The sequence below is a fragment of the Bubalus bubalis genome, chromosome 11, assembly GCF_019923935.1.
Source record: "Bubalus bubalis isolate 160015118507 breed Murrah chromosome 11, NDDB_SH_1, whole genome shotgun sequence".
Classification (NCBI taxonomy): domain Eukaryota; kingdom Metazoa; phylum Chordata; class Mammalia; order Artiodactyla; family Bovidae; genus Bubalus; species Bubalus bubalis.
Window position 1 is genome coordinate 97,781,739 of NC_059167.1, and position 27,800 is coordinate 97,809,538.

Consider the following 27,800-nt stretch of genomic DNA (forward strand, 5'->3'; position numbering starts at 1 on the left):
TTGCAGAATCAGACACGACTGAGCGACTGAACTGATTGTTATGCACAGACCTACATGAGACAATTCTCTGTGTGCATGTATCTGTTTTTAAAGGATATTTGAAAAAAAATAAAAAGAGAAAGAGATTATGTAAGTAAAAACAAAATGTTCCTTCCCAGAGTAAAAGCATGAAACATTGAGAGACATTGTTGGTGCTGAAACAGGGTAAAAAGAAGGGCAATTACAATATGACTCTTACTCATTCTCTGGATGTTTCATCCAGTTTCTGAAGAGTTCTCTGGACAGCTGAAGACAGTCCTCAAGACCCAACCAACATGCAGTTCCAAAAACTTTGTCCAGTGATATTCTTGAAGGAAAAGTCAAAGAACATTTATTTTTCATTACTACATTTATTTTTTTCTGCTTCCAAGAATATGTGTTTCATAAAAAGATGGGTATTTTAAAAACATCCTTCCAATAATATCAGGTTTGTTAAAAAATAGCCTTTGTGGATGGCAACTATATTTAAGGTTCAGGGAAATATTTGTTGAGACGCTCTCAGGCACCAAATAAGCTCTCAGACTGATATTTTTTTGAAGGTAAGAAATAAATTACTGCCATCCTTCATCTCCCTCAAACACGGGTGTACACATACACCACATCTGTTATCAATTAATTTTTTCTCTCTCATACAACAATTGGCTTACAGATTTTTAAAAAATGACTTTAGAGTATCTGATATAATACACTTAAAAATAAAGTTCTTTCTCTACACAGGAAAACAGAGGGAATGGTTTATTTCTCTCCTCTGACGCTATGCCTTCCCTCGCTTCAGCTTCCATTTTTCCCTCTGCTCCTCATGGCTATTAATGTCATCTCCAGAAAAGGAATGGAGGTTTCTGTTTTGTTTTTATAGTTGAGCAGAGGTACATGTTATGATTGCAAAGAAAGTAGGTTCAAAACAACATGGAGAGGAACAATGATAAATCCAGATAAGTATGACATGTGACTCTTCACACTCTGCAGTTTGGAGTCAGAAGTAAAGGAACTCAGAAGGGTCAGAAGTTTTTCAGAAAATACAAGAGCCAAATCTTTGTTCCACCCTCCCTCTGGTTTGCTCTCTGCCTGGCCTGACCTTCTGATAAGCAGTAGTAGTAAGACCAGGGGTGGAAGCCTTCTGAGAGACAGCTCTGACCACTCACTACACATTCACTCCTCTCCCCACTCTTCCCAAGCTGGCAGCAGCAAGAAGGCATTCTCTGGAAGCACAATCTAACTCCCTAGGTTGGCCCCAGGACGCTACAAAAAACAGGTCGCTTCAGGCCAGTGTAGGAGAGCCAAGGCCACAGCTGGTTAACAAAGGTGCCGCCTGGTTGGGCCCTTCTGCTCGCTCAGACAACTTGCCTATCCACTCTCCATTCCAGCTCCTCCCCCTGTCTTCCATCCATCTGTAAATCCAACGCCATGTCCTCCTAGTCACACTCTCTAGGCTAAAATCTCTCCCCTTTTAGAAGGACACCCGTGAGAGAGAATAATCACCTTTTGTATAGTTTGTATTTTTCGCTTGGTTTAATTGACTTCAGCTTGATGTTGACTAGAGCTGGAGATGGAATTCCTGCACCATTCACAGTTGCTCACAAATCCCCTCTCTAAATCTGGAAGCCCCGCCTACCTTCTGTCACAGGGTCCTGCGGCCCTGTCTTGCCCTTCACCCACTTCCCAGACTAGCATTACGGCTTACTCCCCCAGCAAACCAATGTCATTCACAATACTTGCTCATGCTCACGCACAGGTGACTGATACAGGTCACCGTATGATGTTTGATGATTGGATCATTAGTCATCAACCTCCCTCATCATATTTGCGTAATGTTAGAATTTCTATTTGACATACGTAATGGAACTTTTCCCTGTTTCATCAATAACACACCAAGTGGAATGTTTTCTTCTGTGGCCTTCCGATACCCTTCATTTGTATTAGCTGGTTTTGCTTAGCACAACTTTTCACCAATAGTACAACTTACTTAAGATTTCAACCAGTAGCATAATAGTTGAGAATATTAAGCTATACACTCCTGTGTGTACACGTATGTGCTTTGCAAGTAAATTAAGATCCCTAACTACTATTTCCCATTAAGATATATGTAGCTCACCAATCTCAAAGCTGCTATTCTCAAATTGCACACAGATCTCTCAGTGAATCGTTAACTATTAGGATCTTATTTTATGAATCTGGAAACCTATCCATTAATATGAATCATTTAATTCAATTGTCACTGTTCAGAAAGTACTTACAGAGCTAAATAGTCCTCCTGCAAGGCTGTCACATTTTCACGGATCATAGTTGAGTAAGTATTCCATATTGAGATAAGTTTCTTCAACAGATACTTCTATAAACAATAAAGAGAATATTAGTTAGTTCTGCTCACAACACTCAATTTGCACTGCTTTTCCCTTGTCTGAAAAGACATTAACAGAGAGGTGACAGGTATTTCTTCAGAAATAAACTTCATTTGTTACTAAATATTTGATGATTTTTTTTAACATTTTAGGTTCACTTTCTTCATAAGAAAGCGATATGTAAACAACACGATGTGTGTAAGCACAGTGCCTGGCACATAGTAGGAGCTTAATCAGTATTACCCACTCTTATTGCTTACTATCATCCCAAAATTTCTAGTTGTCTTTAAAATAGAGGAAAAAAAGGGAAAAATATAAGACAAACTTTCTACCCTGAAACTCTCAAACTTTCATGCTTAGTGTGTGTGTGTGTATATATATATATGTGTGTGTGTGTGTGTGTATATATATATATGAAAACAAGGAACACTAATTTATGCCTTGGACAAATGTAAACCCTGGATCCAAAATGATTTCTTCAACTGAGCTCTTGGCTGGTAAATAACAGCATTTTTACAGTCATATATTTACCAATACATCCCTCAGAATAGTATCATTCATTGAAATTCTTTAAAAAAACAAGTGTGAGCTTTTACTTCTTTACTCACGGGCCAAGGATCAGATGTCATCAATGAGCCACCTCAACCCCACAGACATCCAAGCGCCTTCTATTGGTCACTATGCCCACATTCAAGTATGTTCACATCAGCACTTTAGACACTAGATGAAAGAAAGTCTGGAACTCCGAGGTGCTTGTGATTTTGCTCTCAGAGCCCTGGAAACTCACCTGAAATCATCACCTAACACATCTGCTGTTCTGTTTGTGGCCCCCAAATCTCCAAGGGGCTACACCCAAACTTAGGCTTTTCCTATGCCATCTATCTTATGATCACTGGCTCACTGCTAAAGACCTAATAATGGAAATTTCCCCTTTTATTGATGCTATTTTCCCCTTTTATAAGGACAAGATGGCACAGTCATTTCTTCATTCATTAACTCTAATTTCCACATCTCTCTTCCCAATATCAAAAGCAGCTTCAAAATATTTACTTTTCTAGAACATTGCTCTCTGGTTTCAAGTGCTGGCCCTATAAATCAGAGTATATAAATTATGGATATAGAACCATGAAAGGTCATTCTGTTTACCAACAATCTTTTAGGAAAACAGTTGTTAATAGACACTATCCTTTCTTTATATAAAAAAGAAAAGTATATCATTTCCATCCACTTCTGGTTTCTTAAGACACATTGACACCTCAGCAAGAACTCAATACCTTCTCTCATATACAACTCCTAGGGCAGATCTATGACCAAGGTATTTTCTTTTAAGAATAAGCAACTATTCCTAAGAAAATGAATATATACAGAACTAACAGGCTCTTATTTTGGGAAAGACTAGTTTCACAGATGCTACCTAAAATATGGAAAGAAGATGAAACAAAAGAATTATTTTTAAAAACCATCTCACAAAAATGAATTTACCTTTAACAATGGATATATGTCATGGTTGTTCCCATCAGAAACAAGATCCCTGGTTACTAGGTTCATCAAAACTGCATGCCACACGATGATTTCATCTTCCTCAGCAAGGTACTTGGTTAAATCAAGTGCTGTTTCAATTTCGATATAATCGTTTCTGTTTGGTTTTTAAAACAACAACAAAGATTCAAAAAAGCCTTTCCTTGCTAAATGATCTGCACACTTTCCATGTTTGTTACATGATTCAGTGCCTGATTTCAAGAAGGTATATGAAATCGAGAAGCTAGAGGGCAAAGGTCCCATCTCTTGATAAGGTGGAACCCAAGCAATGTTAACAGGCTCTCCATTTCAATTTGATAGATTCAAGGTCAATGAATACAATAAAGTAACAAAGAAGAAAAATATAGGTATGTGATGGGAGGGACAGGGAAGGCTTTCTGGAGGAGGAACTTGAAAAAAGAATGAAGGAAGGACAGGACTGGAATAAGTAGAAAGATAGAGGAAGGCAGTTACGACAAAGAGGGGGTTTATGGCAGACCAACTTAACCAAGGCAGGGAATTTCTTTTGTGTGTACTGAGAGATGGGGGCTAACAGGTAATCAAAAGTGTGGAGAGGCTTGACTATCAGGATAAAGAATTTACATTTGGTGGGAAGGTATTTAAACAATCAGGGTAACATCATGAAATTGATGCCTTAAAATTTTATTTCAATTTGTGCTGCAGAAGACAGAACAGAATTCTAAAGGACTAACAGCTAGAAGCTAATGTGACAGGCCAGGCAAAGGGTGATGCAAATTTGACTTAGCAAGGAAGCAATGAAGGTGGTAACTGAGGTGAGAATCCAAAAGACATTCCCCAGATCCCCAGAATGAATAGATAAGACACAGTGACTTGATGAGAGACGGAGAGAGACAGGAGGGTCAAGGATATCTCTAATGTTTCAAGTGGGGGGAAGAACAGTAGTACCTTTGACAAAGAGAGATTGATAGTAGCAATTTAGAGGCAGAAATAAAGTTCAGTGCTTTTGGTACTGAATTTAAATAACCTCAGGATGAACAGAAGACAGGAGGAGACAAGTAAATACATAGATTTAGAAGTCATCGACATATCCTTTACAAACGTTTATTGAATACCTTGTATCTGGTGGGCACTGTACATATACATAATAAAATGACCGCTGAAACCATAAGAAGGCAAGAATTATTCAGAGGAAAGATAGAAGAAAATAACATAACCATGACTGGTCTTAAAGATGCTCAGGGCAGCTGGAAAAAGAAGTCAGATACTGGAGGAGAACCACATTTGCACACTGAAGTCTCAGGAAGTCAAAAAAGAAGTTTGCAGGAGGATGTGGTTAACAATACTAAATTCATGGTAATCTCAGAGAAATGTTTCAGTGAAGTAGTGGGTGGGGAAATGTGCTCTACGTCAAGAGGGGAAAAGTCGGAAAAAAAGGAGGGATAAAATACGCAGACATTCATTCAAGAAATACAACAGGTGAAGGAAAGAGAGAATGAACTGGATAATTTATTATGTGTACTCCTTAACTTTATTGTCTAAAAATTTAAATTCTGATCATACATTCATTTTCCTGGTTAGAAACTTAGCAGTAGAGTAAATCTACTATCAATGAAATCAATAATTCTGTAATACATTAGAATTTAGGCTCATTAAAATTATACATACAGGTATTACCTTTGGGTAACAAAAATCACTTCAAAGTCCTAATTGGTAGTCTATTCATTTCCAGAAACTCCTTATTTTGGATATATCAGTTACTTTATTTCCTTAACTTCCAATATCTTGGAATAATATGAAAATATCTTTCATAATTTTCCTAAATTTATCCATTTGAACATTAACAGTCTCTATGAATGCAAGTCTGAACTCCGTGTATGTTACCTAAGTTTTCACTCTTGATCTTGATTTTAAAATAATGAGTCATATATTTTGTAATAATCCTATAAATATTTAAACACTATTACTTTTTCCTATTTACATCGTCTCTACTGCATCCGTCTAAAGGTTTTCCTTTAAGGGCTCCCCCCCCCTTTTTTTTTTATCATGGAAAGGCATTTTATTTTATTTTAAATATAGCAGTGTATACATGTCAATCTCAAACTCCAGTCTATCCCTCGCTTCCCCTCAGAACTTCCCTTTAAAACATTAAATTTTCTTTGCTGCTCCTTTAAGAGCCTTTCAAAATTTCTCCATGATCAGTTTAAATCTTATTTTACCAAAGTTAATTTAATCAAAAATACATGGGACTTTCATATAATTAACCACCAAATTTTGACTTGACAAAGAACATATATTCCTTCTTGTCAAATTGTTATAAAAAATATTGTGTCCTGTGGCTTTCATTTTTATTAGTAGTAGATGTTATTGCTCTTTCCTGATGATGACCTTTTTTGAATTGTCTTTTTTTCTAATTTTTTATTGTTGCAAAATACGCATAACATAAAGTTTGTCTTCCTAACCATTTTAAAGTGTACAGTCCCCTGGTATTAAATACATTCATATGTATAACTGATTTACTTTGCTGCACAGCAGAAACTAACACTGTAAATCAACTGTTCTCCAGTAAAAAATTTTTTAAGTACATTCATAATGTATAGCTATCATCACTAGCCATCTAGAGATCTCTTCTCATCTTATGAAACTGAGACTCTGCACCCATTAAACAGTGTCTCCCCATGCCTGCCCCCTCCCACCCCAGTCCTCAGCAATCACCAATCTTTCTGTCTGTGGTTCTCAGTACTCTAAGTAGCTCATATAAATGGAAACATACAGTGTTTGTCTTTCTGTGACTGGTTTATTTCACATAACATAATGTCCTCAACTCCAGTACTCTTGCCTGGAAAATCCCAAGGACAGAGGAGCCTGGTGGGCTGCAGTCCATGGGGTCGCTAGGAGTTGGACTAGCGACCCCATGAGCGACTTCACTTTCACTTTTCATTTTCATGCATTGGAGAAGGAAATGGCAACCCACTCCAGTACTCTTGCCTGGAGAATCCCAGGGACGGGGGAGCCTGGTGGGCTGCCGTCTATAGGGTCACACAGAGTTGGACACAACTGAAGTGACTTAGCAGCAGCAGCAGCAGCAGCAATGTCCTCAAGGTTCATCCATGTTGTTGCATATTCCATCAACTTTTTAAAAAATTTTTAAACCTTTTATTTTGTATTGGGGTATAGCCAGTTAACAACGTTGTGATAGTTCCAGGTGGACAGCAAGGGGACTCAGCCATACAGAGACATGCATCCTGTGTCCTCCAAACTCCATCCCATCCAGGCTGCCACATTACCTTGATCAGAGTTCCGTGTGCTATGCAGTAGGACCTTGTTGGTTACCTATCTTAAATATAGCAATGTGTACCTGTTTGTCCCAGACGAACCAAATCTCTTCCCCTCATCTTTCCCCTTGGCAACCGTTAAGTTCTTTTTCTAGGTCGGTGAGTCTCTTTCTGTTTTGAAAGTAAGTTCATTTGTATCATTTCTTTTTAGATTCCACATGTAAGGGATGTAATATGATACTTCTTCTCAGTCTGATTTACTTCACTCAATATTACACTCTCTAGGTCCATTCATGTGGTCCAGCAACTTTTATGTCATAAAATTTCACAATAACCACAGAATTTGACCCTAATCTTAGTAAGTTAGGGCTTGTATAAACTAAAGAGCCAGCTTCATAGGGATGAGGTTATTATTTTTGTAAATTTCTTAAGCTACACTGTTAAATGATGAGAGAAGAAAATATACTCACTTAGACAAGGAAAAGGCATCGTCAACCAGCTGAAGTCTATGAATAACAGGAATAGCCTGCAGATGAGATCCAAAAACGCTCAGGAAAAGATGAGAACATTTTTAGTAGAAAAATAACTTTCAAAATAATAACAACATTTCAAGATCATTGCTGCTTACAAAGCACTTTCATGTGCATTATCTCATGTACAGAGAAATGATCATTTCTAAGGATAATTTCCATAATTTATTTATTATACATCTGTTTTTGATAAGCGATCCCTTTGGACATCAATCATATGGCTTCAGTATGGCTGAGAGTTCTGCCAAAATACTCTGTGAAAAACAGCATGTTAAAAAATAAAACGGGAAGCCAAGTTTAAAGGGCCTCTCTGAAACAAAAAGTATACATTAATTGTATCACAATGTCCAAATTGTTGTCAGGGGACTTTTTGGCATAGAAAGCCTTAAATAAATATTACTTAGCACTATTTTGGCAATGCTGAGGTACTCTTTTCAGTGGTATCTCTCTTCTCAAGAGTTTAGTAATTCAACACAGTACCACCAACAGAGCCCTTTGAATCACGAAAAGGAGTCAAATGCCAACCTAGCTTCTCAGGCTTCTGTTTGAGCTGCCAGGCACTGCCAGGCCACAGGACTGTCTCTGCTTGTGTTCCAAGGGTCCCAAAGCTTCCTACAGCATTCCTTCAACAGCAACACCCCACCCCCGCCCCCCGCCGAGCATATTCATATATGTGGTCCCAGAAGATTTATTTTCACAACATCCCTTTGAACATCTGAACAAGCGAAGCTTAATTCTTTCCTTGGCAGTAGTCACGTATCTTTTCTGGAAGTAATAATAATACTTACATTTTCTAGATTAATATTAATAGTAGAAATGTTTTGTTTGCTCAGCAATTATGTTGTAGGAATAACTGACTTCAGTTTTTCAATAAGTAAAATCTACAAGGGCTTTGGAGAAGGCGATGGCACCCCACTCCAGTACTCTTGCCTGGAAAATCCCATGGACGGAGGAGCCTGATGGGCTGCAGTCCATGGGGTCACTAAGAGTCGGACATGACTGGGAGACTTCACTTTCACTTTTCACTTTCATGCATTGGAGAAGGAAATGGCAACCCACTCCAGTGTTCTTGCCTGGAGAATCCCAGGGACGGGGGAGCCTGGTGGGCTGCCATCTGTGGGGTCGCACAGAGTCGGACACAACTGAAGCGACTTAGCAGCAGCAGCAGCACAAGGGCTTCAAGAAATCATTGCTATAATGGCATGACCTAGTGTTTCCACAGCTCAGACTGCCCTTAGAAATTTAAAAAAATTTAGCTACTCTGAAAAAGATTTTTAAATAAAGTATTACTACAGTTGGTTTTTATACCTTTTTTCAAAAGCCCAATGATAACTCTTTTAAAATTACTGATCATGTTCTGAATGCCTGAATTAGATTAGGCTTCTGTTAAATATCATACATACATCATCTTATTTAATCTTCACAACAAGCTTTTAACATTGGTCCATTATACCCAGTATTATACAGACAAGGAATCCAAGGCATGACTGGCTAAATAAAAGGCCCAAGGTCACACATCTGGTAAATGATGATCAAAAATACGAACGCAAGTTGATCTGACCCAGAAGCCAAGCTCTGCCAGCTCTGTGCACTGCCTCTTTTGCCAGACTCACTGGGCAACTCACAGAAATTCTGACGACAGAGACACCTAAGATATCTTTTAGTTCAACACACGAGTTTTACAAATGCAGTCTAAATGAACTGCCCCAGATTTCACAGCAGAGCCAACTCTACAGACTTCTAAGCCAGTATCCATCTCCACTAATGGGGATTTGGTTTAATTCAACCAAGTCAAGTCTGACTGATAAGAGCTAGCAAATATTTTAATTTTTATATATTGTATAATAATTTAGCTATTTGATAATTTAAAGTGATATTGGATTATTATTCATATCTTGTGAATTAAATTATCTCCTTGGCCAGAAGATGAAAATACAATTTTTAGAAAATTAACATTTTCTAGCATTTATGTACTGGCACCTATTATGGGCTTAGAAAGTTTTTTGTTTTGGCCACACCAGGTGGCATGGGGGAATCTTAGTCCCTGTTAAAGGTTTGAACCTGTGTCCCCTGCATTGGGAGTAGAGTGTCTTAACCGCTGGACTACTAGGGAAGTCCCTAGACAATCTGTTTACTTACATTATCTCTAATTCTCATAAGGAATAAGAAAGATATATTATTCCCATTTTAAAGTGAAGAAATTGAAGCAGAACATTTAAGTAACTTGCCTAAGATCACAAAATTAACAGTTAATGGGAAATTATTTTGATTTTCACTTAGGCAAAATTATTGTGGAAAAGTGAGAGAAATGTTCAAAAACACAATACATTCAACCAAAACCTCTCTTTTCTAAGGAAAAAAAAAAAAAAATCCAGCATGCCTTGGTATGAGGGGTGGCAAAGAGGTCAGGTTCCCACCAGTCAGGTTAATAAAAGCTCAGCCTACAAAGTCTAGAGAGTACAGTATTAAAGATATTCAATAAAAGGTATAAAAATAAAACTTACCTTAGGATCTTTTTCAAGCTGTTGATTTAATTTCTTCCAACCTAATTTATCATAGTTAACTCTATAGTATCCAGTCATATTCAAATTTAATATCACCCAGTCATGATCAGAATCTGAAATTTGCATTTCAGGAAATACTTCTACAAAGAAATACGTGAACAGTTTGAACTGGTACATTTAAAAAATATTTCACTACATGTTTTACTATGCCCTCTTAATTCTAAACAACAATCCAGTAAAACAAAAAGTAAAGATATTCCAAAATATGTATTGATCTTACCATATATTTTTTCACATACAATGACTTTTGATTAGAAATGTTTCTTGAAAGCACTATGTTCAACAAGAATGATATAATATTTTAGTTTTAAATAAGCTATTCAAAAGCTAGACATTTTAATATTTTATTCTCTGCTTTTATATGTGTGTGTGTATATACATACACATATATTTGCATATATATGTGAAGGTATTTTAAAAAATTTGTTACTTACTGCTGCTTTTATCTAGCCAGACTAAAGACTGTGTAGTTCCATTTTTCATCCAAAGAATAGGTATAATCCATGTGTCACTTTTTGGAAAAAAAGTGAAAACTTCAGTTATTTTTCACACATAAGAATAAAAGCTTTGAGCTAATATTAAATAAGATGATAAAATAAAAGAATTCAAATTCTTCGGTCATTCCTTGTGGATATGACCTTGGAATTATTCACTGTTGTTTCACAAGCCAGCTTTGGCTATTTATTTATTCTTTGTGCCTCACAGATTTGCTTCTTCTTGCAACTCAGGGTAGCTTCTAAGGTTCTCCTGTATCTGAAACTTTCAAGGCCTGTTTATATTCAATTATAGCCATCTGGCCTTACTCAGGGGTCATTCAAATGCTGCAGACATACCCAAAGCTATCTGTGCCAAGAAAACTGAATAATCATTTAAGAAGAAAAAGCATGACAAACATTTCAAAATGCTTTTCCACCTCAAGTTTTCTCCCAGTTTGAAAAGTGTTCAACAGCAATCAGCCAGATTATTCATATTCAATGAATGCAGGCACTCTTCCCGTGTTGGTGGATGTGACCTGGATGAAGTCACTGACCACGAGGAGGACATTAGTCATCTGAAGACACGCATTACTCGGAATTTAGGCAATTTTTCCAATCTTGCTCAAATGCTCGCACGTCTGGCTTCTCAGACTTTGAACTGAGAGTCTTTGTTCATATGATAGCTAAGGCCACCTCTTCTCAAAAGTCATGAAATATCACAGGGAGAATGGACTTGCAGGTCTATGTCCTCCCCTGGAGTTTTAAAGAAAGAGTGGGACAACCTGAAACTTTTGGTGATGGTACATGAAAATAAATTACTCATTTGTGCTTATACTTAATACAATGTGATCTGAGAATCAAACCCTTTATCAAAAACAGCTGAAAACTATCTAACAAGTTAAGGAAGAAAAGGAAACGGAAGGAGAAAGTGGTAATGCTAAGCCAGGGTATACTTACTATCTCATTTCACTTCTACAACAATCCCCTGGGGTCTGTATTATTACATTTGCTTTATAGGTAAGGAAACTGAAACTCAGAGATTTTAAATAAGATTAAGGTTTGAATTTGGGATCTATAACTCTAATATTTTATGTATGGTTACAAAAGCACACACACACACGTGTGGGCATACATGCACAGAATCATTCCTCAAGGATATGGTCACCATTCAGTTCCATTTCTAGAGAAGGGAAGACGACCTGGCAACCAGATCCCCTTTTTTCTTAAATAACATAAGGCCATTCAGATTCTATTTTACTGGCTTTCACACAGAATTCTGAGTAATTCATTACCTCTGTCTAAAGGACAAAAAAGAATGCCTAGCACTCAAAGCTTTGGTTGTGGGTGTGGCCGTAAGTCCCAGGGGAGGAACACTGCAAGAATCCCCACGGCAGGTCTCTGGCCTTGCTCAGGGCCTCAGGGGCTCTGCCCCGTCCTAGCCCACAGTGGCATCCGGCATGGAGTACTGCGTCACCATCCCCAGGTCATCTCATGGAGGGGTGTGCACCCAGTGGGAGTTATGCTTCCTCATCCATAGGCTGGTTTCCTTCTGGTCAGAGCTCAACCCCAAGGAAGGTGAAGACAGGAGCAAATCTACCTACTTGTGGGTTAGAAGAGTCTGATTTTTAACCTTTCCAAGATAAAACGGCTCCTGTTTCATGACGCCCGTGGATACATTTAAGGTGATAACTGGAAAACCACTCTGGTGTGTCCAACTGTCCATGATGCTTTTTACTGTTGCTGGCAAAAGAATTTTACTCTGGTCATCTATGGCCTGTTTCAAAAAAAATCATCACAAAAGCGGTTATTTACCATCCAAATCTTTTGAGGTAGCCAACTCCTAAAAGAAACTATCAATACGTAGCGATTGTGTTTCTCATTTATATAGTAAAACCCAGTGGGGAATTTCTGGACCAAAGTTAATTCTGTTCATCTCTGTATGTATGAGTGGTTCCTTAGTTCATCCTTTCATTCATTCATTCAATCATCACTCATTCATTCAATCACTGAACACAATTTTTATGGATCCAATATATGCAGGCTCTATTCTGGGCACTGGAAACTGTGTGTGTGTTAGCAGTCGCTCAGTTGTATTCAAAATGCCGTGGACTGTAGCCCACCAGGCTCCTCCATCCCAGGTAAGAATACTAGAGTGGATTGCCATTCTCTTCTCCAGGGGACCTTCCCAACCCAGAAACTGAACCCAGGTCTCCTGCACTGCAAGCAGATTCTTTGCCGTCTGAGCCACCAGGGAAGCCTGGGAATACAGTGGTGAAGACTACAGAAGTAACCTCTGACTTAAAGGAGTGTCGCAGACAAGGGAAGGGGGTTTTCCTGTGGCATCAGCACACACACATGGCCTCACGATCTTACAGCACAACACAGCAAGCACATCGCAGAGAGTGAGAGAATTACCATTTGGAAATGTCTCCATAGATCATCTTGCTCAGCATTTGAGTAAGAAAACGTCTCCAAATATGACTGTTAAAATAGAAAAGGTAAGGTTAAGATGAATAACCTGCCAAAGCAATTCATGTTTACTCTCTTTAGGTAACAACAATTTTGTAAACTCACCTTAAGTGCGCTGATAAATATTTTCTCATTCAAGAAACTAGAAAGCATCCGGGCCAGAGACGCTCCCTAAGACATAAGAAGTTGTCCATCATTTGAACAGAATTCAGTATCTAAATACTGACACATTCCATTTTGGTACGCAAGATTTTGGGCTGTGCTCCTCGTTGCATGGTATACCTCAGTTGAATGTCTGGGTTAACCCAAAATGTGCTAATAAAATAAACTGTCACTAATTAATAGATAAAAGATGAGAAAATGTCCTACGTATAAGAATTCAGGGTACAGAAAACTTTTTAAATTGAGATACTCACGCGACAAGTATAAATGAATAAATGTTGCCGGTCCTTCCAGTTCCACAAGGATCAGCAATTAGCCGCTGTGGTTGCCTACGGACAATGTCCCGGGGTGGGTGTAGGGGGAGGGCAGGGGGGATTCAGGATGGAGAAAACTAGGAAGCATTCTTTGTTTTGAATATGCTAATCCCAAGATAGTTCAGATACATATCTAAAGAAAATTTTCAGTGGCCCCAGATTCTTGCATCCTTCCATACACAGACAAGCAGGAAAAGTATTCATTTGAGATTCTGTTCCTTGTGACTAGCAGTAGTCTTTTTATACCTGACTGGGTGTTTTTCCCAGGAACAAAACAAAACAAAGCCTTCAGCTATATCCTGGCTCCTCCCTTATCTCTTTGGAACAGTTTCTCAGAATACTCTGAGAGGCTGTCTCCTGGGCTATAGTCCTCTGTCAGATTCCTGAATAAAACTTAACTCACAGCTTTTATGGTGTGTACTTTTCTTTCAGTAACACAAGAACAAATTTCCACCAGGCAGAAGAGTTCACCTTAAAAGTATCCAGCTGTCTGTCTATATTAAAAAAGGTAGATGGCATTGAGCACCTATTTAGATTAACATTTACTAGATAAGAACTGATTTAACCACATTTTCTGAAATCCATCTACCGAATAATATTAAGGTCTTTGTACCAAAATTGTGTAGTAGCACATTAGTCTAGAACCCAAAGAATCCATTTTATGTAGCTTTCTGCAAGAGTGCAGCACAAATATAAATGTGAAACTGTTTTACCTTGTTGTAAGTAATTAAGTCAAAGAGCTCATCTATTTCATTGGTTTCTGTGAAACTTTCCACCTTCATGGAGACGGCTCTAGACACCAGGGCATGATCTTCTCTGAGCACACCATGTAAAATGTTAGAAAAGAAGATCTCATTCTAAAAGGAAAACATTGAGACACACTAACTTCTGAGGCATCACAGAAACAGGAAGTTCAATGTTCCTAAAATATTTTCAGAAACTATCATTGAAGAGGGGAAAAAAATCAATAATTGAGAAGTGCTCTTTGGGCTACAATGTGCCAAGTCAGTCAGGAGTCCTTGAATAACAAAACTCTTGTGAAACTTTCCTTCCCACTTGGTTCCCTTTTTTATTTCAATTAAAAAAATCAATTACGAAAGTTAATGTGGTTTCCAAGACAGCCATCTATTGGGTTGGCCAAGAAGTTTGATTTTTCCATAAGATGGAACAAACTTCTTGGCCAACCCAACACATTCCTTATGTAAGGAGGTCGCTGACCACCCAGACAGGTCCTCCAGGGAACAGCATCTCTAGGTGGTTCTAATCCTCTAGAGTTTTATTGGTAACTTTATTCAGTTCAGTTCAGTTGCTCAGTCATGTCCAACTCTTTGCGACCCCATGAATCGCAGCACGCCAGGCCTCCCTGTCCATCACCAACTCCTGGAGTTCACACAGACTCACGTCCATCGAGTCAGTGATGCCATCCAGCCATCTCATCCTCTGTCGTCCCCTTCACCTCCTGCCCCCAATCCCTCCCAGCATCAGAGTCTTTTCCAATGAGTCAATTCTTCACATGAGGTGGCCAAAGTACTGCTGTTTCAGCTTTAGCATCATTCCCTCCAAAGAAATCCCAGGGCTGATCTCCTTCAGAATTGACTGGTTGGATCTCCTTGCAGTCCAAGGGACTCTCAAGAGTCTTCTCCAACACCACAGTTCAAAAGCATCAATTATTCAGCGCTCAGCCTTCTTCACAGTCCAACTCTCACATCCATACATGACCACAGGAAAAACCATAGCCTTCACTAGACGGACCTTTGTTGGCAAAGTAATGTCTGTGCTTTTGAATATGCTATCTAGGTTGGTCATAACTTTCCTTCCAAGGAGTAAGCGTCTTTTAATTTCATGGTTGCAGTCACCATCTGCAGTGATTTTAGAGCCCAAAAAAATGAAGTCTGACACTGTTTCCACTGTTTCCCCATCTATTTCCCATGAAGTGATGGGACCGGATGCCATGATCTTCGTTTTCTGAATGTTGAGCTTTAAGCCAACTTTTTCACTCTCCACTTTCACTTCCATCAAGAGGCTTTTGAGTTCCTCTTCACTTTCTGCCATAAGGGTGGTGTCATCTGCATATCTGAGGTGATTGATATTTCTCCCGGCAATCTTGATTCCAGCTTGTGCTTCTTCCAGTCCAGCATTTCTCATGATGTACTCTGCACAGAAGTTAAATAAGCAGGGTGATAATATACAGCCTTGACGTACTCCTTTTCCTATTTGGAACCAGTCTGTTGTTCCATGTCCAGTTTGAACTGTTGCACGTCAGGTGGTCTGGTATTCCCATCTGGTATTCAGAATTTTCCACAGTTTATTGTGATCCACAAAGTCAAAAGCTTTGGCACAGTCAATAAAGCAGAAATAGATGTTTTTCTAGAACTCTCTTGCTTTTTCCATGATCCAGCGGATGTTGGCAATTCGATCTCTGGTTCCTCTGCCTTTTCTAAAACCAGCTTGAACATCAGGAAGTTCATGGTTCACGTATTGCTGAAGCCTGGCTTGGAGAATTTTGAACATTACTTTACTAGCATGTGAGATGAGTGCAATTGTGCGGTAGTTTGAGCATTCTTTAGAAATCCCTTAAAATGTATCAGTCTCTTACATGGACATTTATAAACCAAAAGCAATGCCAAATTTACAAATTCACAGTGATGATGATGTAGTAATATTAGTTATTAGAAATAAATCAAAATAAATCTACAAACTGGATACTGTAATTTATAGCTCATGCATTAGGAATTTTTTTTACTGTAAAAGTGTTAGTCGCTGTGTCATGTCTGACTCTTTGCAACCCCATGGAACTTCAGCCTGCCAGGTTCCTCTGTCCATGGAATTCTCCAGGCAAGAACACTGGAGTGAGTAGCCATTCCCTTCTCCAGGGGATCTTTGCTATCCAGGGATCAAACCCCAGTTTCCTGCACTGTAGGCAGATTCTTTACCTTCTGAGCCACCAGAGAAACTGGCAGTTATTTATATTTTAATAAGGTCTAGAACTCTCCAAAAGATTTGATCTCTCTTAGACACATGACCAGGGCCATTTCTTTCTGAAGGAAAGTGGGAAGGAAAACCAAAGAAGAGTTAAGAGGTGCATGCAAAGACAGAGCCAAAGAAAGGGCCGTGGAGACGCTGCAGGGGAAGCCGAGGCATACCCTGGCGAGCACCTGGAAACCACGGGAAGTCCCAGCTCCCAGGGCACTCTCTCTGTGGTCCCAAGTTGACTCCCTTACCCCTCATCAGTGTCAGATGAGCTTTCAAACTCTGCCCCACTGCCATCTGCCAATGTTTCAACCAACCCTCTCTAGTTAGCATATTATGTTTAGATTTATGAATACTTTGGCTACGTTATCATCAAACTGAGCTTTTCTCAAAAGGAGAAAGCCTGTCATTTAGAGAAATGCATGTCAAACTTTACTGTCCATAAGGATCCCCTGGGGATCTTGTCAAATTGTATTCTAATTCAGTTGGTCTGTGCTGGGGTTGGGCTTTTTTTTTTTTTTTTTTTGGCAACACCTTGAGACATGCAGGATCTTAAGTTCCCCCGACCAGGGATGGAAACTCATGCCCCCTCCAGTGGAAGCATGGAGACTTAACCACTGGACCACCAGGGAAGTCTGGGGTCTGTATTTCTACTAAATGACCAGGTGATGCTGATGTTGGTATATAGCTCAAGAACCACACTTTGAGTAGCAAAGATTTAGAGGAGACATCTGCATAAAGTCCCACCTTACTCGTTAAGTATAGGTTTTATTAATTTAACACCTAAGAGCTCTTGAGAGTGTGCATTGTCGATCCCTGTGTTCATATAAACAGAATGAAGAAAATAGTAAAAATAAAAAACACCCATAAGTACACACCCTGCAATAACTGCCAGTAGAATGCTGTTAATCCAGCTCTTTCTAATCTTTTCCCCTATTTATTCATTCTTACAGTTGTAAAAACTTTTTGTCTTGTTCATTTACTTATTATCACATTCATTTAGAAATTTTGCTATCTTATCTTCATAACTATTCCTAATAATGGCTGCTGTATTATAAATGAAACAAATATAAATTGGAAAGAAATAACCCCAAACTTAATCATGATTCTCACAGGGAAGATATAACTTTTGCAAAAGCAAAACACTAAAATAAACTAATGCACAGCTGCATAATACCCCTTCAGGTTGATGGACTATAACTGACTTAATCATTTGCCTACTGGGTAGGCATTTAAGTTGTTTCCAGTTTTTTTTTTTTTTTAATGAATACTTTTGTACACATAACCTTTTCCATATTTTTCTTTCAGAATGGATTGTCTGTCTCTCTTGCGCCTGCCTGGCATAAGGTTTATATAATCTTCTTCGTTTCTTCCCAATCACACAAGATAACTGTGATGAACGAGGCAAACACCTCTTACTCAACATTCCTCGGGTTTTTCTACTCTGGGCCTTCCATAAGGTGATGCTCGTCCCAGTCTGTTCTGGTCTTGTGGAAGGGAAACTCTATGTAAAAAGCAATATCAGCTTTTTAAAAAACATTATCTAGCTACTGCAGATAATGATTGGATAAAGTGAGTCTGTTCACTCTCCATTTCTTTCTTCATGCAAGCTGTGAGATCCCAGAGAACAAACCTATTTCTATCAAATCTATGATTATCCTAAGAAATGTAACAGTATTTATTATGAAATTTGTATGGAACATCACTGAAGTTGAAAGCATAGGGTCTGGAGTTGAGCTACTTGGGTCTGAAGCCTACTGCAGCCTCCCAGGGATTGTGTGACTCATAAAAGGCAACTAATTTCATCACTCTGGAAATTCAGTTTCACCTCTGAAAATGGGGTGAACACTGTCCTCACTGGATTATTATCAGGTCTAAATTAATTTATATAGAATTTTTAGCACTGAGACTGGCAAATAGAATATGCTCAATAAGGGTTAACCACTACTGTAATTATATCATCATCATCATCATTAGGTCTTCAGAAGGGTGAACCAGATATTGTACATAATACACTCTAAGCACATAACGAATGCTTAGTAAACGATGGCTGTCACAATAGTGCCCACTAAATACTCAATCTATTGAATGACCGCGTGAAACTTTTTCTTACAGATGAGGAATGAAAGCTCACAAGTGTTCAGCTACTTGCCTCAGCTGACAGTGATCATAAAAACGAAGCGAGACCTGACTGGTTGCAAGGCCCCTACATGCCCTTTCCCTCTATCGGATCTGCTGCTTTCTTAGACTAGTCAGAAGAGGGATGCAGAAAAGTCAGTGAGTAGCAATGTGGACGTGGAACAACAGACTGGTTCCAAATAGGAAAAGGAGTACGTCAAGGCTGTATATTGTCACCCTACTTATTTAACTTATATGCAGAGTACACCATGAGAAATGCTGGACTGGAAGATACACAAGCTGGAATCAAGATTGCCGGGAGAAATATCAATAACCTCAGATATGCAGATGACACCACCCTTATGGCAGAAAGCAAAGAAGAACTAAAGAGCCTCTTGATGAAAGTGAAAGTGGAGAGTGAAAAAGTTGGCTTAAAGCTCAGCATTCAGAAAACGAAGATCATGGCATCCGGTCCCATCACTTCATGGGAAATAGATGGGGAAACAGTGGAAACAGTGTCAGACTTCATTTTTTGGGGCTCCAAAATCACTGCAGATGGTGACTGCAGCCATGAAATTAAAAGATGCTTACTCCTTGGAAGGAAAGTTATGACCAACCTAGATAGCATATTCAAAAGCACAGACATTACTTTGCCAACAAAGGTCCATCTAGTCAAGGCTATGGTTTTTCCTGTGGTCATGTATGGATGTGAGAGTTGGACTGTGAAGAAGGCTGAGCGCTGAAGAATTGATGCTTTTGAACTGTGGTGTTGGAGAAGACTCTTGAGAGTCCCTTGGACTGCAAGGAGATCCAACCAGTCCATTCTGAAGGAGATCAGCCCTGGGATTTCTTTGGAGGGAATGATGCTAAAGCTGAAACAGCAGTACTTTGGCCACCTCATGTGAAGAGTTGACTCATTGGAAAAGACTGTGATGCTGGGAGGGATTGGGGGCAGGAGGAGAAGGGGATGACAGAGGATGAGATGGCTGGATGGCATCACTGACTCGATGGACGTGGGTCTGGGTGAACTCTGGAAGTTGGTGATGGACAGGGAGGCCTGGCATGCTGCGATTCATGGGGTCGCAAAGAGTCGGACACAACTGAGTGACTGAACTGAATTGAGCAATGTTAGAGCTGGAGCTTCAGGGGTCAAGAAACCAATTGGAATGTTCTGAATGCTTGATCATGACCCATTCATCTTGTATGTTAATAACTTTCAGCTGAACTTAGACCAGAATTAGAAAAAATGGAAATCTGTTTCTGCATATGTTTCTGTGATGCTCTTTACTCAATTTCAATCTAACAACTGATTCAAAGGAAGCTAAAGTTCTGATTTCTTAAAGACCATTGAAACAAAGCCTTAAGCTTTTCAAAAACAAAGCTCATGGCAATTTTTTCAAGCTCCAATATCTGATACTCTTCTGGCAAGGGTTATGGTTCACTTAGCTCTACAAGTGATTGAGAAATGTACACTCAGAAAATAGTGATTAAGAACCAATGATAAAAAGAAATAAAACTAAATGGTATGAGAGGATAATCTTACCATCTTAGCTTCAAAAACATTGGTAACATGTTTTCATCAATGTTTCCCAGAAATGATAATATCTTAGCCATTTTTGTTGCATTAAAAGGTAACTGATTGATATTTATAGTATAGTCTATAAAGGACATACAGCTGAATCTAATTGTTTTAAGGACTGGAATGTCTTTCCATATTGACTCTCAGCACAGAGGTAATTTGGGGTACAACCAAATGCTTTCAAAAATAGTTACAGACAACACTAACCATGTGTAGATGCTACTTTATAAAAGAGAGATATAAACAATTTTGTAGTGTAGCATATATGGAAGGACTAAGACTTACTATATATATATATAGTTTACATAAATGAAAAGAGTCATAATGAACATGCTCACACACACTATAAGCCCCTTGAGAATGAGGACACTACCAGGAGTTTTCTCCCTAAGGTTAAAGACACGGGCTTTGCAGCTAGAGAAACCTCGGACTGAATCTCATCTCTGACCTTTAACAACTGTGAGATCTTGAACGACTTACCTAATACTTATACCCTCAGTTTCCTCAATAGAAGATAGAAAAATTAATAACTATACTCACAGGATTATTTTGAAGATTGATTAAGATGATATATGTGTAAGACTCACACTACCAGGCAGTTAAGTCCCAAGTGCTCAGTGAATGGTATTAAATAATATTTTTGATTATTTATTAATATTTATTATCATCATTATCCTCATCTTCAGCCTAGACCCAGATCACTGGAATGTAATCACAGTTTCGCCTCAACCAGGCAAATGACCTTGGCCAAGTCAATTAACCTTTCAGTATTTCATTCTGCAGATCTAGTTAATGATGTCTAGCCCAGGGGAGGAAGAACAGAGGTACTGTAGAGTGGCTGAACTGTGTGATGGTGGGCATTTTATAGGATGTCCACAAAGGGCAGGAGGAAAATTCTTAAAGAGAAGGAATACCAGACCACCTGACCTGCCTCTTGAGAAACCTATATGCAGGTCAGGAAACAACAGTTAGAACTGGACATGGAACAACAGACTGGGTCCAAATAGGAAAAGGAGTACGTCAAGGCTGTATATTCACCCTGCTTATTTAACTTATATGCAGGGTACATCATGAGAAACTCTGGGCTGGAGGAAGCACAAGCTGGAATCAAGATTGCTGGGAGAAATATCAATAACCTCAGATATGCAGATGACACCACCCTTATGGCAGAAAGTGAAGAAGAACTAAAGAGCCTCTTGATGAAAGTGAAAGAGGAGAGTGAAAAAGTTGGCTTAAAGCTCAACATTCAGAAAACTAAGATCATGGCATCCGGTCCCATCATTCCATGGCAAATAGATGGGGAAACACTGTCGGACTTTATTTTTGGGGGCTCCAAAATCACTGCAGATGGTGACTGCAGCCATGAAATTAAAAGACACTTACTCCTTGGAAGGAAAGTTATGACCAACCTAGAGAGCACATTAAAAAGCAGAGACATCACTTCGTCAACAAAGGTCCGTCTAGTCAAGGCTATGGTTTTTCCAGTGGTCATGTATGAATGTGAGAATTGGACTATATAGAAGGCTGAGTGCTGAAGAATTGATGCTTTTGACGGTGGTGTTGGAGAAGACTCTTGAGAGTCCCTTGGACTGCAAGGAGATCCAACCAGTCCATCCTAAAGCCGATCAGTCCTGGGTGTTCATTGGAAGGACTGATGTTGAAGCTGAAACTCCAACACTTTAGCCACCTGATGCAAAGAGCTGACTCATTTGGAAAGACCCTGATGCTGGGAAAGATTGAGGGCAGGAGGAGAAACGGAAGACAGAAGATGAGATGGTTGGATGGCATCACCGACTCAATGGACATGGGTTTTAGTGGACTCTGGGAGTTGGTGATGGACAGGGAGGCCTGCCGTGCTGTGGTTCATGGGGTAGCAAAGAGTTGGACACGACTGAGTGACTGAACTGAACTTGCAAAGTGGCATGGAACTGGGGCAGTAAAAGACTGCTACATCAGTGCTCCTCAGAAGCTACCATTTCACAAATAGGTAAAAAAAAAGTTTTTTTTTTTTAAAGTTTCTGTGTGGCAAAGAGAGGTCTGTCAATTTTTTATTCTGCCAACTCTTTAATAAACAAAATATAAATATCATCTACTTACTATCTTCTTCCTTTCATAAAAGAGGGAAAAATTTACAACCAATATATTAATGGTCTTCCCTGATGGCTCAGACAGTAAAGAATCTGTCTGCAACGAGGGAGACCAGGGTTCGATCCCTGGGTTGGGAAGATCCCCTGGAGAAGGAAATGGCAACCCACTCCAGTATTCTTGAGTGGAGAATTCCATGGACAGAGGAGCCTGGCAGGCTATATAGTCTATGGGGTCACAAAGAGTTGGACACAAATGAGTGACTTTCACCTTCACTTTCATAATAATAGAACAATCTTAGATTCTCCTTCAAAGTGAATAAATTTAGCCTGTAAGGATCTGACCAGTGGAAATCAGCATGTCAAACATCAATACACTCTAATGAGCAAGGGTATGGAGAGGAGGAAAGAGGCTAGAAGTAGAGCCTTGGAAACACTTGGGAGGGGAGAGGAAAAAAAGACCTGCAAAAAGCAGCAGAAAGAGCAGCTCTGAGCATCAGAGAGATGGCAGGAGGCAGGAACAGAGAGGAAGAAAGAAACTCTGACTTGGTGTGAAGAAATGAGGTCTGTGTCAAAAGATCATATTAAATCTAAACATTTAAACACTTAAATCAATTTAGCTTTATCATGCCATTCTGAAAGCATTACCTAACTACTCTAAATAAAATATTGGAATATAACTTTCAATTCAGATTTGCATACACATAAATTAATTTTCCATGTTACTATTTACTCAACATAGCAAAAGATTATCAGCTATAACAGATACAATGTCAGCTATGAGTATCATATGCAATATCAGCTACATTATGGGTAATATAACATAGCATATTACTTATTATTAAAGTTGTAGATTACTGACTGCAAGTGCTTTAAAATTCAGTCTAGGTAGAAATTAATGAAAATAACCTAAAATCTAACAGTAGGAAAAATATTTTTTATATATATATATATATATATACACACACATTCATATATACACATCTTATAAAGTTATATGATAAAATACTAGGCAACCCTTAAAAGTCTTATTTTCAAGGATGATCTAATGACCTGTGGAAAAGCTCCTGATATAGTATGAAGTAGATAGGGCATTACACATTTCTGTGTAATTTTCTCTTCTAGGAATATTTACAATAATAAAAGCCTGACAAAAGAAAACAAATCAAAAAGACAACATTGATCATCTCTGATATTACAGATAATTTATTATCTCTATATTTTTCTGTATTTTACACACTTTCAACAATGAAAATTAACTACTATTATAATTAGAAGAAAAATTATAAATTAATTTAACAGACATACTTACCATTGGGAGTTTAGGATTGAAGTGGTTAATTATCCCAAATTCAAAATAAGATGCAAAACCTTCATTGAGCCAGATATTATTCCACCAATTCATGGTAACCAAGTTTCCAAACCACTTTTGGAGTTGGGAATAAAAAGAACAATCTTAACTTCAATTTAAGTAATATTTATTGTAATTACATGTTAAATAAATGTAAGGTCAAAGACAAAATTAAATGTAATTTGCTATCAGTGATAAAACTTAAAAACAGGACTCCAAAATCATGTTGTTGTTTTATTAATAACATGAAGTCATTCATTTTTTTCTGTAAAATTTCACATCCAACGACTGGAAGCAATTTTTGCTTTGAAACTGTGATGCTCAGAAATAAAGTAAGCTTTATTTACTTTATTCTTAAATTGTCCACTTTACTCCAAAGTTAAGTCAAAGTAGAAGGCCTGAATGTTCACTTAACACCTACTGAATGGCAGCATCTCATACTCTAAACAGACTACATCAGAATTTTGCTGTAAGCAGTTGATTATGTTTTAAGGACATGATTTGATCTGCACCATATAAGAATCACTCAAGTATTCGTTTCTGCAAAGTGGTCCAGTTATAATTATTTTCTATTTGAGCTTAACAGAAGGAAAGTGTCAAATGATGATAAATAGAATCAGGAAAGATAAACACAATAATTTCCAAAATCAACACATCCACACCCTGGTTTTTAACCAAATTCTTATAATAGCTGTGATGTACTAATAGTTAGCACCCTATTTTCCAAAACAATGTGTCACTTAGGCTATAATAAAAAATGACACTTTGGGTGATGATCAAGACTTGTGAAAGTATGTGTTGACTGTGTAAGAGGGTATAATTTAATCACAGCAAATCACTCCTCTGCAAAACTTCTTAGGGGTCCATATAACAAGAAGATAATTTCACAGTTTAGGTGACTGTCACCTCAGTGATACTAGTATATTGACTATAATCCTTTAACTTGTAACTTCTCACAAAAAAAAAAAGTTTGTGACAATCTACTGTTGAAATGGGATATCTTCTAGTGACTCTTTTGAATATCTCTATTTTAAGATGGAATGAAAAGCAGATGATCACAGGTCTGCTTGGTTTACTTATCCTGAAGAGAACTTTGTGGCACACAATTACTCTTTGAATATACGACCTGCTACTGTTCTGAGATTTCTTATCACCATGATCTATCCCCAAAAGTTCAAATCCACCCAGGATCTGATTACATAGATCCTTCCTTGTTTTCACTCACTGGACCACTTTTCAAGTTATTTTTTAAAATTTGGTGTACGGTATAGTTTGAGGAGTTTTTGCTGCTTTTGGTACAGAAGCTGGAGAATATTCTCGTGTGAAATAAGAAAGAACATTTTACCACATGCCTGATGTCCGATTTCGTGGGAGACAATATAGGAGATCATGATCTTTTTTTCTGTTAGTTTATCATTTGGTTGCAGCAACAATAATGACTCGTCAAATATCAATAGTCCCCAGTTTTCCATTGCACGGTTGTCAAAAGTAGGCAAAGCGATTATATCTAAGTGGATTTAAATGGAGGGAAAAATGAATCATCTCTTTCTAAAGACTTGAGAGTTCCAGATGCAACATCTCAAAATGAAATCATAAAATTACTGAAAGAAAATGCAAGTGAATATCTATAACTTAAGGGGCAGGAGAAAGACATTAAAGACATAGAGAAGACAGAGTCAGAAAACAAATTGCTTTGACTGTATGAAAATTAAATAGTTTTGATTAAGGACCTATATTCAAAATACACAAAGAACACTTGAAACTCAAAAATAAGAGAACAACTTTACAGAATTAGCAAAAGATCTAAAGAGACACTTCACTAAAGAGACACACAAATGGCAAATGAACAGATGAAGATATGCTCAACACCATATGTCATTAGGAAATTGCAAATTAAAACGAGATACCATGACACACCAGTTCAAAACAAAACATCGATGTTAGAGAAGATGTGGAACAATAAAAACACTCATTCGTTGCTGGTGAGAATGCAAAATGGTACAGCCACTTCAGAAGACAATTTGGCAGTTTCTTATAAAGCTGAACATTGGCTGGCTATACAGTCTAGCAATTGAGCTCCTAAGGATTTACTCAAATGAGTTCACAACTGAAGTCAGCAACATGTACGTGAATGTTTATAGCAGCTTTAATCATAACTGCCAAAACGTGGGCACAATCAAGATGTCTTTTAATAGGTGAATGGATAAATAAACTGGAAATGGCAACCCACTCCAGTACTCTTGGCTGGAAAATCCCATGGACAGAGGAGCCTGGTAGGCTACAGTCCATAGGGGTCGCAAAAAGTCGGAGACGACTGAGCGACTTTAGTTCAGTTCAGTTCAGTACAGCCATACAACAGAGTACTATTTAGTGATAAAAAGAAATGAGCTATTAAGGTATGAAAGGACATGGATAAAACTTAAGTGAATGTTACTAAGTGAAAGAAAAGTGAAAGTCGCTCAGTCGTCTCCGACTCTTTGCAACCTCCTAGTCCATGGGGATTCTCCAGGCAAGAAAACTGGAGTGAGTTGTCATGCCCTCTTTCAGGCGATCTTCCCAACCCAGGGGTCAAATTCAGGTCTCCTGCATTGCAGACAGATTCTTTACCAGTTGAGCCACCAGGGAAGCCCAAGAATACTCGAGTGGGTAGCCTATCCCTTCTCCATAAGATCTTCCCGACCCAGGAATCTAATCCAGGTCTCCTGAGTTACAGACAGATTCTTTACCAGATGAGCCACCAGGGAATCCCACTAAGTGAAAGAAGCCAAAAAGAAAAAGTTACACATGGTATGATTCCAGTTAGTACATAACATTATAGAAAAGGCAAAATTATATAGACAGTACAAAGATCAGTGGCTGTCAGGGATTGGGGGAAGAGGGGGGATGAGCAGGTACAGCACAGGGGATTTTTAAGACAGTGAAACTATTGTCTGATACTGTAACGGTAGACATATGTCATTACTATGCGCTCAGTCACTTCAGTCGGGTCTGACTCTTTGTGACCCACTGGACTGTAGCCCTCCAGGCTCCTCTGTCCACGGAGTCTTCGGGTAAGAACGCTGGAGTGGGTTGCCGCCCTTCTCTAGAGGATCTTCCCGACCCAGGGATCAAACAAACCTGTGTCCCCTGTGTCTCCCGCACTGCAAGAGGATTCTTTACTGCTGAGTCACCGGGGAAGCCTCATTACTGTATGCATTTTGAAATTCACAGAACTGTACACCACCACAAAGAGTGAACCCTAATGTAAGCTATGGACTTTAGTTATAAAAATGTATCAGTACTGATTCATCAATTGTAATTTTTAAAAATCCACACCAATGTACGATGTTAACAAGAGGAGAAACTAGGGGTGGGGGCAAGGGGAGGGAGAGGAGATATTTGAGGACTCTTCACACTCTGGGCACACTTTTTTCATAAACTGTTCTAAAAAAGTAAGTCTATTTAAAATTAAATATTTTACTGCACCAAAAAACACCACAAATAAATTTGAAAGGCAAAACACAGACTGGGGTAAATATTTGCAGCCTATACCACAACTAGAAAATATTTTTTCAATACTTCAAGAACTTTGATGAATCAAAAAGGAAAAACGTGAACAATTCAATAAAGAAATAATTCAAACACCCAAAAATCTTATTTAAAATTTTCAGCTTCATTAGTATCAAAAGCAAAAATTAAAGCAATGATATAACAAGCTTTCAAATGTATGAAATACATTTTCAAATGTAATAATTAGTATTGGCTAGAATTTATAATTAGGTATAGGAAAACTGACACATAGCCTATTGGTGAGAGTGTGAACTGGTAGTTTTTCTGGAGCAGTCCAGCAAAATGCTTCGTAACTTTTAAAAATGTTCCTAGCCTTTCAAATTTTGCAACTTCTACTAAGCCAAATAGCATGGATATTTGTAAACACTTCCTTATGTTTTCTTTCATGTTGTAAAAGCAGCCCCCTCCCCCTCAGGAAAGGAAAAATCAGTCCAAATTTTCAACCACTGAAGACTGAATAAATTATTTTGTCAAATTGATATGT

At 38.4% G+C, this 27,800-nt stretch overlaps 1 protein-coding gene across 5 annotated transcripts in view; it reads right to left on the reverse strand.

Moving 5' to 3' along the window:
• Positions 1-27,800, reverse strand: part of LVRN (laeverin) — a 76,604-nt gene that overhangs the window by 13,469 nt on the left and 35,335 nt on the right. For all 5 annotated transcript variants that reach the window (XM_044925494.2, XM_044925492.2, XM_044925491.2 and 2 more), the window contains exons 5-16: positions 25,120-25,274; positions 23,729-23,842; positions 14,379-14,522; positions 13,295-13,360; positions 13,136-13,201; positions 12,322-12,494; positions 10,679-10,755; positions 10,185-10,324; positions 7,621-7,676; positions 3,861-4,014; positions 2,274-2,368; positions 239-346 (exon numbers count right to left, since the gene is read on the reverse strand). In XM_044925494.2, coding sequence (XP_044781429.2) covers positions 239-346; positions 2,274-2,368; positions 3,861-4,014; positions 7,621-7,676; positions 10,185-10,324; positions 10,679-10,755; positions 12,322-12,494; positions 13,136-13,201; positions 13,295-13,360; positions 14,379-14,522; positions 23,729-23,842; positions 25,120-25,274 — 1,348 coding nt within the window. The remainder of the gene's footprint in view (positions 1-238; positions 347-2,273; positions 2,369-3,860; positions 4,015-7,620; positions 7,677-10,184; positions 10,325-10,678; positions 10,756-12,321; positions 12,495-13,135; positions 13,202-13,294; positions 13,361-14,378; positions 14,523-23,728; positions 23,843-25,119; positions 25,275-27,800) is intronic.